The 15,072-nt window shown below is 35.7% G+C and overlaps 1 protein-coding gene across 1 annotated transcript in view; it reads right to left on the reverse strand.

The window, feature by feature from the left end:
• Window positions 1-15,072, reverse strand: part of ATR (ATR serine/threonine kinase) — a 114,472-nt gene that overhangs the window by 56,323 nt on the left and 43,077 nt on the right. Inside the window, exons 22-24 of the mRNA XM_021069571.1 lie at window positions 6,378-6,584; window positions 4,932-5,045; window positions 927-1,042 (exon numbers count right to left, since the gene is read on the reverse strand). Of these exons, the coding sequence (XP_020925230.1) occupies window positions 927-1,042; window positions 4,932-5,045; window positions 6,378-6,584 (437 nt within the window). The remainder of the gene's footprint in view (window positions 1-926; window positions 1,043-4,931; window positions 5,046-6,377; window positions 6,585-15,072) is intronic.

Genomic DNA, 15,072 nt, shown 5'->3' on the forward strand with positions numbered 1-15,072 from the left:
TCTGTGACCTATACCATAGCTCATGGCAATACCGGATCCCTAACCCACTGAGCAAGGCCAGGGATCGAACCCATAACCTCATGGTTCCTAGTTGGATTCGTTAACCACTGAGCCACGATGGGAACTCTCAATAAGCTTGTACTTTAGACTATCTAAAATTAAAGTTTCTAACTAAAAACAATTTACAGACTTCAATCAGTCCTGACAAAGTTATTAAAACAGAAAAAAAAAAAAGGTTAGAAAGTACTTTTTTTTAAGTAGGAGAAAATATTTTCATGAGGAGAAACTGGTAGGGGTAAAAAAAAAAATCCCTGATCTCTAACTGGGATTCCTAAAGGTTTAGCACTAGCTTTAAACTCTTCAATTTCTGTATTAATTAGACCTACCAAAAACTTCAATTCATATTCAACTTAAAGCAGATTTTTTTCAAAGTACTACTGACAGTTGAATTAAAAAGAAAATTAATCCTTTCAGTTTCAATGAATTTGACTAAATACTTAAAAGTTAGAGAAATTTTTTTTTTTTTAGGGCCGTAGGTGCAGCATATGGAAGCTCCCAAGCTAGAGGTTGATTTGGAGCTGCTGGTCTATGCCACAGCCACAGCAACAACAGATTTGATCGGTGTCTGCAACCTATACCAGAGCTTACAACAACCCCAGATCCTGAACCCACTGAGCAAAGCCAGGGGTTGGACCCGCATCCTCATGGATACTGGTCAGGTTCGTTACCACTGAGCCACAATGGGAACTCCTTAAAGCTACAAAATTGAACCAAGATTTGACAAGATTATAAGCATAAATCCCAGTAGACAAATACATAATAAAACATACTAAAAATATTTTAATGTTAAAGTTATATAAAAAATAACACTTATTTTATAAAGTTAAAAACAACTTTATGAAGATAGTTTTAATGAGCCTACAGACCTAGTATTTAGATGAGGTTCCAGTATTTCCCGAACATGCTCAGGAAACCTTCTCCACAACTGGTGACCTGGACCATCGGTCTGCATCTCTCTGCAGTCATAAATAGAAAGTAATTCCTACAAATACATATTTTACACTTGTAAATTGACAGTGAAACAGATAAAACATTACATCCATCAACATTCTACACAATTAAAGTTATAAAATACAGAGAAGAATACATAAAATCATAAAATTTTCAAGTTGTGTACTTGCTTAGGACATTTACCTAATGCTTAAAACCATTTAGGTGACTTAGGTCACAAAGCTGTGGCAGTACTTGAACATGTAATTTGTTTGCTATACATAACATGTATTGAAATATATGATTAAACTATTTGGAGGAAAAACTGGAATTTTCTATATTTGCAGGGTTCTTAGAATTTAACCTTTTCTGATTTTAAATGAAAGTAATCACAAGTCCAGAATAGCTAGAAAAATTAAGATAGCTCAAATTCTAGGTATAAAATTCTGAGCTTATAAATCTGAAAATAAGATGCAAATGTTAAAGGCCAATTTACTCTTCAAGCCCAGAAACTAAATGGTTATATTTTACTTTACTTAAAATAAAACGAGATTTTAGAGATGAAGGAAAAAAAAACTTTATCTCTAATACTAATCTTTAAAACAAGACAAATATGTTAGGGTATTATATCTTTCATCTACTATTCCTTCCTTCCAATTCCACTGAAAATGACTATATGAGATAGATATATTACTGATAATTATAAGGTATAAGCAATTTCTAATATATACTTATATTTAGTATTTTATTAAAAATAAATATAAATATCGATAAAATGCACTTATATTTACTATTTTTTAATAAAAGGAAGGATGTGAAAGTTCAAAGAAATACTAAAAACTCATTTTCATTTAACTCTAAAATGGCATTAAAATTTTGTCTGAAGCCAGCTTTTTCTGATGTTTGCAAAGTCAGAAGTCCTTATAATCAACCTCCAATAACAAACTGAGTAAATTAGCAATCTTCAAACTTTTTAGTTTGGGGACATTTTATATTAACTCTTAAAAACACTAACATTAGGGAGTTCCCATTGTGGCTCGGCTGGTTACGAACCAGACTAATATCCACGAGGATATGGGTTTGATCCCTGGCCTTGCTCAGTGGGTTATGGATCCAGTGTTGCTGTGAGCTGTGGCATAGGTTGCAGACGCGGCTCAGATCCCACATTGCTGTGGCTGTGGTGTAGGATGGCAACTGAAGCTCTCATTCAACACCTAGCCTAGGAACTTCCATATGCCAAAAAAGAAAAAAAGAAAAACAAACAAACAAAAACACCAATATAGGGTTAGGAGAGGGAGAATTGGATGAAGGCAGTCAAAAGGTACAAAATTCCAGTTATAAATAAATACTAGGGATATAATATGTATCATGATAAATATAATTAATACTGCTGTATGTTATATATGAAATGTTAAGACAGTAAATCCTAAGAATTCTCATCACAAGGAAAAAATACCTTTTCTTAAATTTAATTTTGTATCTATATGAGATGATGGATGTTCACTAAACTTACTGTGATAATCATTTCATGATATAGGTCAAATCATTATGCTGTGCACCTTAAACTTATACAGTACTGTATGTTAATTATATCTCAGTGAAACTGGAGGAAAAAACAAACAAAAAACACTTGCTTCATATTTCAGCTGAGAAAACAAGCAAACAGAAGAGACCTCTGCAACTTCCATGTTAATATCTCCCCAGACAGCAATATCAGTATCAGTGCTTATATGCTCTTTCTCTCTTCTTACTACAGATGAATTGTTTTTGTTTTTAAAGAAGGATACTTTCCATTTGTATGCTATATTCCACATCTCTTCACCTACTTAAAATAGTATTATATCAGTTCTCTTCTATATCATCATATTCTCCTCTTGCTGAACTATTTCCAAGCAACATATAAACATACTGTTATTTTTCCCATCTTTTCTCTCTTTCCTCCTCAGCTACCATCTCATTCTTCTGCTCTCCTTGATAGCAACACTCCTCAAGAGTTTCTGCAGTTTCTCTATTCCCTCTCTTCCCACATGTTTTAAAAATTTTCTAATAAGGCTTTCTAAATTCCACTGAAACTGCTCTTAACAAGATCAGCAGTAGCCTTTATGTTACTATAACCAATGGTCAATTGTCAACTCTAAAATTATTATACCTACGACCAGCATTTAGATCACTGCATGTTTCTTGAAACACTTTCTTGTTTTCCAGAATACCATATTCTTCTACTTTATTGGTAACTCCGTCCGTTTTACTTCTTTTCTCTTCTTCCCACTGACCTCTCATTGTCCAGGTCTCAATTATAAGAACCTTTTTACCTCTACCTTCTCCCTCTGTTGATCATCTCATCCAGAATCACAGTTTTAAATAAATATCATCTCTATTATGAATACCTCCAAATTTTTAACTTTAACCCAGGTCTTTCACCATGAATTTCAGACCTGAGTGTTTAACAAAATTAATTGTATTTCATTGAAAAAAATACCATAAAAAGAGGCAAAGAAAACCAAATCAGAAAACTACTTATTACATGTATGGTAGACAAAGGGTTAATTTCATTCTATCCAAATAGGTCTTAAAAATCAATTTAAAAAAAAATTTAAGCCAATACCACGGGAAAAAGGTAGAAAAGATCACCTAGAGAAAATTCACAAAAAAACAATAGATATATAAAAGATATTACACTCTCTCATAATTAAATGCAAATTAAAATAAGACAATACCAATTTTCATCTGTCACATTGGCAAAGATTTAAAATTTTAATAAAAGGGGGAGTTCCCGTCAGTGGTTAATGAACCCAACTAGCAACCACAAGGACGGAGGTTGGTCCCTGGCCTTGCTCAGTGGGTTAAGGATCAAGCATTGCCATGAACTGTGGTGTAGGTTGCAGACTCGGCTTGGATCCTATGTTGCTGTGGCTGTGGAGCAGGCCAGCAACTGTAGCTCTGATTTGACCCCTAGCCTGGCAACTTCCACATGCCACGGGTGTGGCCCTAAAAAGACAAAAGACTAAATAAATAAATAAATAAATAAATAAAATTTTAATAAAAGGCAGATTTGTCAAGGGAGTATAAACTGGTGACACTTTTGGATAAAACCTATTAAATGCAAACTATTGTACTTGCTCTGAGACATATTTTCATTTTTAGATATTTATATTATTGATATATTCACTCAAGTACTCAGAAATTATATGTATATATCCTAAATGGTTTTTTTTTTTTTTTTTGCTTTTTTTCAGGGCCACACCCACGACATATAGAGGTTCCCAGACTAAGGGCCTCATCAGAGCTACAGCTGCTGGTTTACACCACAGTCATAACAATGCCAGATCCAAGCCACATCTGTGACCTACACCACAGCTCACAGCAACGCCAAATCCTTAACACACTGAGCAAGGCCAGGGAATGAACCCACAACCTCAGGGTTCCTAGTCAGAATCATTTCTGCTATGTCATAACGGGAACTCCAAAATCACTTTTATAAAAGCGAAACATTGAACACTACCTAAAGTGTTAAATAAATAAAATTATGGTACATTCATACCGAATATTAAGCCACTGAAAAGAATGAATTAGAGATATATATAGTGACATGGAAAATTACACAAGATAGACTGCTAAACGCAAAAGAAATCAAGTATTGTTAAATTATAAAAAAACAAAAAATAAAATAAAATGGAAAAAAAAAAAAAGAAATCAAGTATTGTGATCTCCTTGCTTGATAGAGAAAAGATATACAACTTGTATGTACATAGAAAAACTTGTCAAAGTACCTATAATAATCTATTAGAAGGGTATATTTCTGTACTCTGACAATTTGTCATGAACTTATATTACTTTGATAATAAAAATGAAACTAAAAAAAATTTAAAAAGCACAGAATCTACAGCTCCCTTGCTAGAATTTAATAACATAAAGCCAGCAATGTTTATATACACTCTTACCTGAATGGCATAAGCAGCTGAATCTTGAGCTCGGCTGTTATCTGCATATGCAAGGTATGCTCTTGTTAGTTCCATCAATAATCCATAGGCAAAGCTTGAATCTTCTACTCCAGTCTCAATAAAAACAAGAAAAAACTTAAAGGAAAATTTGTACAAATTTTCTTAAATTGTACCACGAATTCTATGATGAATTTAATTTAGTTGTCTAAGTGAATTAAACTTAGAAAAGGAAAGCTTAGTAAAGTTCACACAAAGTTTGGTACCAGGACTAAAATATAATCTATAGCTAAGAAGCCATCTAAGGCTTTATAGAGTGTCAGAATCATTCAAATTTTACATAGCTCCACCAATTGGCACATTTTGTTTTTTAACCCTTGGAAAGAAAACTGTATGTAAAGTATGTCCTAAATTGCTTTCTGTAGAACCTTGGTCACTTGAGAAGTCCCCCAAAATAATTTTAACATATCCTCCCCTTGGAGATTCACAATGTGCACCTATATTTAATTTTGTTTTACAAGATTTCCCATACTCATTTAACTATGGAAATATTTTTACATACATACTATTAAAATACCTGGGAAATTAGTTTCCCATGGAGGTATCTGCAATTGTGTTTAAATGGTAATATTTAAATAATTAATTAGGTTTTAAACATTTCTCAGTATTAGGTTAGAAAGCTTATTTAAAAGAACACAACTTGGAGTTCCCCTCATGGCTCAGTGGTTAACGAACCCGAGTAGTACCCATGAGGATGCAGGTTCGATCCCTGTCCTTGCTCAGTGGGTTAAGGATCTGGTGTTGCTGTGAGCTGTGGTGGAGTTCACAGATGTGGCTCAGACCCAGAGTTGCTGTGGCTGTGGCTTAGGTCGGCAGCTACAGTTAGGATTGGACCCCTAGCCTGGGAACCTCCGTATGCCAAGGGTATGGCCCTAAAACAAGACAAAACAAAAAACAACAAAAAAAGAACCCAACACATTAGGCTGGGCTCCAAATTTAGAGCTTTTGGCCAAAGATCTCTGCAATAGAAGTTCCCATTGTGGCTCAGTGGGAAAGAACCCGACTAGTATCATTGACGATGTGGGTTCGATCCCTGGCCTTGCTCACTGGGTTAAGTAAGGATCCTGGCATGGGCATGAGCTGTGGTGTATGTCGAAGATGCGGCTCAGATCCCGCATTGCTGTGGCTGTGGTATTGGCTGGCAGCTGCAGCTCCGATTCAACTCCTAACCTGGGAACTTCCACATGCCACACAAGCGGCTCTAAAAAGTAAAAAACAATACAAAACAAGACAAAAAACGTATTAAGGAATAAACTCAGAAATTACCTAAATTGTCTAGTTTAGATCAAGATGCCACTAAGGATAACCTGAATAGTTTTTTGTAAATGGAATACAGAAATCCTACTAGGACAGAGAATTCTTCTTGTCATTTTAAATTATCAAACTTACCACAAATGTAAAATCTTTTCCTTGGGTTTCAGTTGTTGAGAAATCCAGTCGACCTGGATCTATTGCCCCCAGTTCCCCTAAACATTCCCCACAGAGCAACCGAGCTTGAGAGTTTGCATCTTGACAACCTTTCAAAAGCACTGTCACCAACTGTGAGATAACAGGTTCCACTGTTTCACTATCTGTTGCATATTTTATCAGTTTTTCCTAAAATAAAAGTAGAAAGTTTACACATAACTTCTAAAAACTAGCATATTTTCCTAACCAAAAAGCTTAAAAATATTAAGGAATATCTGATATAAATGTTAATTAAATTCCTATATCTTTCCTAGTCTTTTCACCTAGTTTTTGCTGAGTTTACATATTATAGTCCACAATATGTTCTGTAGGATAAGAACCATTGTGTTTAAAAGTTTTAATCATCAATCCATTAAATAAACAGTTACTGTGTATTATTACATCAGTATACAAAAATAAGACATACCTTTATCCCAATGAGTTCCAGTCTTTTAGACATAAGACATACAAATTAGAAAATCATATAATAACACAATTTGTTATGTGCAATAACAAATATATGTACAAAGTAAAGAAGGAATGAAGAAGATGAAAGAAGGCTCAGAATAACTTTTCAAGGATAATAGAATATTTCAGTAAACATAGCAAAGAAAATGCTATCGGTTAAAATAAGAAAACTGAAAAGTATATAAAAAAGTAGTACAGTAGAAAAAGACATGGGAAAAGGGTTCTGTGGAGATGATAAAAAAAGAGGCAGCTTTTATGAAAAAATACATTGGTTCAAATAATCTTTTTTCATCTATCTCCTGAGGATGCTGCAATGAAAAACTATGAGGTAAGACAAGACCATTCTTTAGACAGGATTTAGGGATTGTACCTTTGTAACCACTTCAAGAACTACTTCATTTATAATTTTCCTTCTAGCAAAAGTAAAGCATATATAAGCATCTCAAACTTCATGTTAAAACTGTGATTTAAAGTAATCATTTCAAATTTTAAAAAGATATTTTATCTCATCCAGAATTCTCAATATTAGCTCATTTAAATAACATACAGGTTAATTCAAGCATATTTAAAATACATGAACTAGTAATAATGGAAATAATACTATTTGCCAACACAATAATTAGCAAAACTAATATAATTATAGACATTAATCCCCTTGCTAAAACTAGGAAATAGTAAGGAAAAGGATACTTTGGTTGACAAAGATAAAAGCACTGTGAACTCAAGACAATATATATATATATGAAACACTAAATGAAAGGTAATTTATAATATACTTATTTCCTAAGTGTTCAAAAATGTTTTCACTTCACTTCTAGGTTAGATAAACTTGGTTTCATTTTTCAGCAAAAAATATTCAATTCTAAGAGAACTTATAAAATGAATGTGTTCAATACATCTTTTTAGAAAGGTTTTTAAACACATGAATCCAATTTTTTCATTTTCCAAATGCATAACCACTTGTCAAAACAAATCCAGGTTTGCTCCAATTATTTAAAATGTCATTTTTATCACACTCTAAATGTTCATATACACTGGGTCTATTTCTGGACTTTGTTTTTTCCCACTGGTCTGTCTGCTTATTCATGTACCAGTATCACAGTGTTAAAAATTATAGAAACTCCAGAATATAGTGTCTGGGAGGGCTATTGAATTCTCATAGTTGTCTTCTTTCTTTGAGATTTCTTCCCAGCTATTTTTATGTTTGTTTTTCCATCCAAACATTTGTATAATTTTTTTTTTTTTTTTTTTTTTTGTCTTTTGTCTTTTTGTTCTTGTTGTTGTTGCTATTTCTTGGGCCGCTCCGGCGGCATATGGAGGTTCCCAGGCTAGGGGTTGAATCGGAGCTGTAGCCACCGGCCTAGGCCAGAGCCACAGCAACGCGGGATCCAAGCCGCGTCTGCAACCTACACCACAGCTCACGGCAACGCCAGATCCTTTAACCCACTGAGCAAGGGCAGGGACCGAACCCGCAACCTCATGGTTCCTAGTCGGATTCGTTAACCACTGCGCCACGACGGGAACTCCTAAATTTTTTAAGTTAAAGAAAAAAATGGCATTTCATTGAGATGGCATTAAATTTATAAATTATCCAAAGGTGAATTTAAAATCTTTTTTTTTTTTTTGCTTTTTGGGCCACACCTGCTATATATGGATGTTCCCAGGCTAGGGGTTGAATCAGAGCTGCAGCTGCCCGCCTACACCACAGCCACAGGCACGGGGGATCTGAGCTGAGTCTGCAATCTACACTGCAGCTCATGGCAATGTCAGATCCTTAACCCTTGAGAGAGGCCAGGGATAGAACCCACATCCTCATGGATACCAGTCGAGTTCATAACCTGCTGAGACACAACAGGAACCCCCTAAAATCTATTTAATATTGAGCCAACCTACCCAATGTATACGGGATGTTTCAGTTTGTTTAAATCAGTTACATTTTTGTGTCTTTCAGGGGTGTTTCAACGTTTTCCTCTTAGTGGTTTATACATTTCTTGTTATGCTTTTCCTAAGGATATTATCTTTTCTGCTACTATAATATAAATTGGGTTTTCCATGAAGTCTTCTACTTGGTTATTGCTCATGACATGAAGATTTTGATTTTTATATTCCCCTACCTAGCTGAATTGGTTGTCTGAGCTAGTTTATTGATATTTTCTACAGTTTTCCAACTATATTATTAGCATGATGTCTACAAACAGATATAGTTCCATGTCTTCCCCAATTTTTTTTTTTTTTTTTGCCATTTTCTTGGGTCACTCCTGCGGCGTATGGAGGTTCCCAGCCTAGGGGTCGAATCAGAGCTGTAGCCGCTGGCCTATGTCAGAGCCACAGCAACGCAGGATCTGAGCTGTGTCTGCAACCTACACCACAGCTCATGGCAACGCTGAATCCTTAACCCACTGAGCAAGGCCAGGGATTGAACCCACAAGCTCATGGTTCTTAGATTCGTTAACCACTGAGCCACGACGGAAACTCCCTGTCTTCCCCAATTTTTACGCTTCTGATTGTTTCCTCTTATCTAAATATATTCATTGGCCAATACTTCCAAATGAATACTAAATTGTAGCGGAGATAAAGGGCAAGCTTGATTTAGTGGAAATGTATCCTATTTCTCTATTAAGCATCTATGTGTGTGTGTGTGTCAATGTGCATATACACACATGTATATATATACATATACAATATATTAAGGCACTATCCATTGATTCCTATTACAGTTTGAAAACTGTAACACTGTTATAGTGTTAAAACCGTAATACTGTTACAGTACCTATAACAGTTTGTCAAAGACTGCTTCAGCATTTATGAAAAAACAGTAAGATTTTCCTCCTTAGTTCATTCACTCACAATTTCCCCCCAACCTCCTCTCCCAGACAACCACTAATCTACCTTCTGTCTCTATAGGTTTGCTCATTCATGGGTATGTATACTCATAATGGATCTTCTTTGTAAGTTTTATATTTTCTTCTATTGTATCTTTGTGAATTATGGCCTTTAGCATTATAAAGTGCCCTTTTGGTGGCCATATTTAATTCTTTCAGTTTCTATTCTTCTTTGTGTAGTGGCAGGATGAGAACTCTTATTTTCTTGTTACTTCAATTTATCTGTTAAAAATTTGCTCATCCCTTTACTTTTGCCTTTCTAAATCATTTACTTTATATGTACATATTACATAGAGCATAGATAGTTGTTCTTGCTTTGTAAGTCAATTTGTAAATTTTTTCTCTTTAAGGTCATTCACATTTATTAATATAATTGATATGTTGGGCCTCAATTCCATCAGGTTTTAAATTTTAAGACTGTATATATTACAATTAGTCCTAAAATTAATATATTTTGGTATAAAAGAAAATTTACACATTTGTTCTAGAGGTATCCTTTATACTAATACTTTCATGTCTCTGGTCTCTTTTATTTAAACTTCTTTAATTAGTTTGCCAGTTTTAAATAGTATATTTTGACTCCTGTAGTATATTTTGCCTATGCAACAATAAGCTCATTTTATTTATATTAGTCTCTTCTCTCATTGAAAAAACTGCATTATTTCTATTTAATTAGAATATATAATTAAATAAAAATTTCCCACACTTGTCCCCATCATTGTTGTTTTAGTTAAATAAAACTAGTAACCATCAGTTCTCTTGCCAAAGTCTCCCAAGTCATCTCTTGACTGAATGAAGCCATTCTCTAGCCTATCTCTTAGAAAGGGCTCACTTGTCAAACTCACATTTCTTCAATTCTGGTATATTAAAATTGTGTGTTTCTTATCTGTGATATTCTAAAGACAGTCCTTCCCATTTTTGAAAATGCTGCTATCTTCCAGACTCACTCTGTATATTAATGTTGAGAATTCTGATACTTACTTTTCCTGCCCTTTTAAGTGATTTTTTAAAAACTTATTTTTACCTGTAGGTCCTGAATATTTCTTATTATTAAACTCTACAGGAAGTTCCCATCGTGGCACAGTGGTTAACGAATCTGACTAGGAACCATGACGTTTCGGGTTCGATCCCCGGCCTTGCTCAGTGGGTTAAGGATCCGGTGTTGCCGTGAGCTGTGGTGTAGGTCGCAGACATGGCTCGGATCCCGCATTGCTGTGGCTCTGGGGTAGGCCGGTGGCTACGGCTCCGATTACACCCCTAGCCTGGGAACCTCCATATGCCATGGGTGTGGCCCTAGAAAAGGCAAAAAGACAAAATAAATAAATAAACAAATAAACAAATAAATAAATAAAATCTACAATATATCAGAGTCAACTGTCCTAGGGTCAATTTTCACAGGTACACAATGGGTCCTTTCAATACGTAGATTTATTTCCAGAAAATTTTCTCGGATTAACATTTTATATTATTTTATTTTGCTTTTTTGGGGCCGCACCATGGCATATGGAAGTTCCCAGGCTAGGGGTCAAATCGGAGCTATAGCTACTGGCCTACAGCACAGCCCCAGCAATGTGGGATCTGACTTGTGTCTTCGACCTACACCACAGCTCATGGGCAACGGTGGATCCTTAACCCAGTGACTGAGGCCAGGGATCAAACCCACATCTTCTTGGATACTAGTCAGATTCGTTTCTGCTGCTTCACAATGGGAACTCCCTTGGATTGTCATTTTAAATGTTAATTCTATTGTTTTATTTCTCTTCTTCAGATATTCTCTTTGCATGTGAAATCTTTGCCAAGCTTGCATTTCACTACTTTGGTTCTTTGTACTCCTTTCTCTAATCTCATTTTTGTTTTCTTGATTATTTTTCTGCCTTTCTTCAATGCCCCTTACTAAAGTTTTAGTCATTTATATTCCTGCCCTCGTACTCATTATAATTTAATCTTCATTTCTTCAATTTCTTTTTTTTCTTTTTTGTCTTTTTGTCTTTTCTAGGGTCACACCCATGGCATATGGAGGTTCCCAGGCTAGGGATCTAATTGGAGTTGTAGCCACTGACCTACGCCACAGCTACAGCAGGACTGGAGCCACAACTGCGACCTACACCACAGCTCACGGCAACCCTGGATCCTTAAGCCACCGGGCGAGGCCAGGGATCGAACCCGAAACATCATGGTTCCCAGTCGGATTCGTTAGCCAATGAGCCATTTCTTCAATTTCTTGAGTTCAGTCACCTCTTTTTTCTTGATTTTTGTCCATTTCGCTTTTTTAAATTTCTCGCTTAATTCTTTCTATATTTGCAAATGCTTGCTTAAAGTATTTAATTCAGGTTATAGTGCTAAGTCTAGTTTTCTTCTGCTTTATGATTTGTTTTGAGAAAGGAATGGTCATCAACCAAAAGATTTAACTTTCATTTTCTTTTTTGGCCTCCCCACAGCATATAGTTCTGGGGCCAGGGATCAGATCTGAGCCACAGTTGCGACCTAAGCCTTAACCTACTGTGCCAGGCTGGAGATCGAACCTGTGCCCCAGTGCTCCCAAGATGCTGCAGATCCCGCTACACCACAGGGGGAACTCTGGTTTTCATTTTCTGTTATTGCCTTACAGTAACCTTGTATATGTACAGAACATTTTTTTTTTCTATTTATATTATGGACCCTTCATAACAGCTGTGTGCAGTAGTAGTAAGGATTCTATAGTAGCTTACAAGATTCTGATTTCAAAAGTACTCTCTTCTGTCAGCATAGCAAAGTATAGTTTTTTTTTCATAAGTAGCTTTTTGGCAGGAGTTGTTTGGGGAGGATTTGGTATAGCCTTGATTTTGTGGATTTCCTCTTATTTCTGTTAAAATTATTTCTCTTACTTTCTTCTTTCTTTTTACAACTAAGTTTCCAAAAAGTGCCTCCTCTTTACTATTCTTTTACTTCTTTCCAGAGATAATGACCTTCAGAGACTGCAACCTTAGGATCTATACCCTTTCACGTCCCTTCCCCATAACCAAAGCTCTGATGTACCTTATCTTGGATCAAACTTTCAGTATTATTGCACCGGGAGTGGGATCACCTCTTTCTGCTGGTGATTTTATGTTTGTGTCATCATCCATAGTTCTTCCACTCCACTTTTTTCTTTTTCATGTGGTTGCCTCAGAATCTAACTGCTCTCAACACAAACTGTGACACAAGCTCCAGAGACAGCTCTGCTGCTTACAGGTAATCTGAAGTTCACAGTCTTCTCAGTCTCACAGTTATGTTGAGGGTGTGACTTGTGTATGGTTTTAGTTTCTCTACTTGCTGCTCCTTATGATGTTCAGCAGGGTGTGTGGAGATTCACTTGTAGGCACTCACCATTATCCTAGGATAACTTGGAAGTCCCCAGCAGCTTTATTTTCAATGGGCTCATTCTCAGATTTGTAATTATTAGTAAAATATCTTTTTATTAGAATTCTGCATTTGTCATCAACACAAATGCAGAAGTTGTGGCTTCAACATAAACAACTTGTCCTTCTGGGACTTCACCATAGGGGCTCACTTCAACCTAAGTAGCAATAGTAGTTTGATCTAGAGCTTGATTTTTTTGACAGACATTAAAATTTTCTGTTATCCACTAAGCTTAGCTCTCTTTTATTCCTTCAAAAGTGTATATTCCTCCTTAAAAGTAAGGAGTAGAAGCTGTCATTTCAGTAATGTCAGTGATTCCCCGGGGGCTACCCAAGAGTACAGCACTTTTGTGGGATTAGTCAACCAAAATAGTTAAGTATCATCAGCCGTCACCTAAGGCTACATCAGCCATCACCTTAACTGTTACAGCATCTTTTAGAGTGCCTTGTTGCTACATCATACCTAATTATTTGTTTATCCAGTTAGATCTGTTTTTTAAAAAAACACTGCCTTACAACACCCTCCTAAATTATCTTCTCCTGTCTCTCTGGCTAAGAGTTGAACTTTTAAAAGAATGCCTTTTGCATCTGTTCTTTCAAGGATTCTCATGGCATCCCCTACAAAGACTCTCTTGACCCCTAACATTGTTATCTTACATCAGTTTCATGCTCTAGTATTGGAATAGGTTCTTCTAGAGTTGCACAAGAAGATTGTCACTGTCTACATGCAGCTATTTACATTTAAATTAAGCAAAATTAAATAAAATTAAGAGTTCAGTTCCTCAATCATACATTCCAAGGGCTCTGGAGAACCGCATGTGGCTAGTAGCTGCTTGGCTGCACAGTATAGATACAGAATATTCCCTTCCTCACAGAATATTCTTTTGGATAGCAATGAATTACTTTCAACTTTGATGTTACCTTCTTGCCATAGTTGAAAATGAAACCAATTCCTTCTATTTTCTTAGATGTTTTGGGTCAGTATCTGCTGAGTAAGGCTGGGAAGACATGTATCTCTGGATTCTTTCCCTTCTTTTCTTATCTCCCCTCACTTCACCAAGTCCTCCTTATCTTTAGTTTTTTTCTTACCAACTTAAAATAAATGTATCCAGCTACATATTCATGCTAAACTAAACTAACTCTCATTTAACAAAAATAGCCTATAACAATATGGCCATGTTATCTTATTCAGACTACTCATCTGACCTTCAAGACTCCTGCAGGTACACTACCTTCTTATTCTACCTAGCAGATCTACTGGCACAGGGACTTCATACCGAAGGAAGGCTTGACAGTGGGGGCAGAGGTGGCTTTTCCAAGAGTATAAGAAATCTCAGTGAGTTCTCAGATTTGGTCATTTACATTGAAGATGTGATGATCGATATGATGTTTCTGTATGTTAAATCATGACCAAGTCATCTGCTTGGAAATAACCTAAACTAGAAAATCTCTATGCCAAAAGGAAAGATCTTGTGCTATTCATAAAATCTCTATATTGAATTAAAAAGGTAGAGGCCCTTTAAGTTATCCAGAATCCTGGTAAAGGTTTGGGGATAGAGGAAAGCACAGGGTAGTTTCAGTGTAGTATAGAGAATGAACTGCTTTCAACTTTGACGTTACGTTCTTGCCATAGCTGGAAAAGAAACCATTTCCTTTTTTTTTCCTGGGTGTTTTGGGTCAGTATACTAATTACATTATCTACTGATAACGTAGACGTATAGTTAGAAGCGCATAAAAACTATACTCGAGGAGATTCAAGGCTCCTCACATGTGTTAAGATCATCTTTACATTGGCTGTTACCCACATTGGTTATACAAGCTCTCTGACCCAGAAGCATGTACTTGTTACCACATGTATATCTTATATATCACATATATATATATATATATTTGTCTTGAAAATAAATATAA

Source organism: Sus scrofa, chromosome 13 (genome assembly GCF_000003025.6).
Source record: "Sus scrofa isolate TJ Tabasco breed Duroc chromosome 13, Sscrofa11.1, whole genome shotgun sequence".
Lineage (NCBI taxonomy): Eukaryota > Metazoa > Chordata > Mammalia > Artiodactyla > Suidae > Sus > Sus scrofa.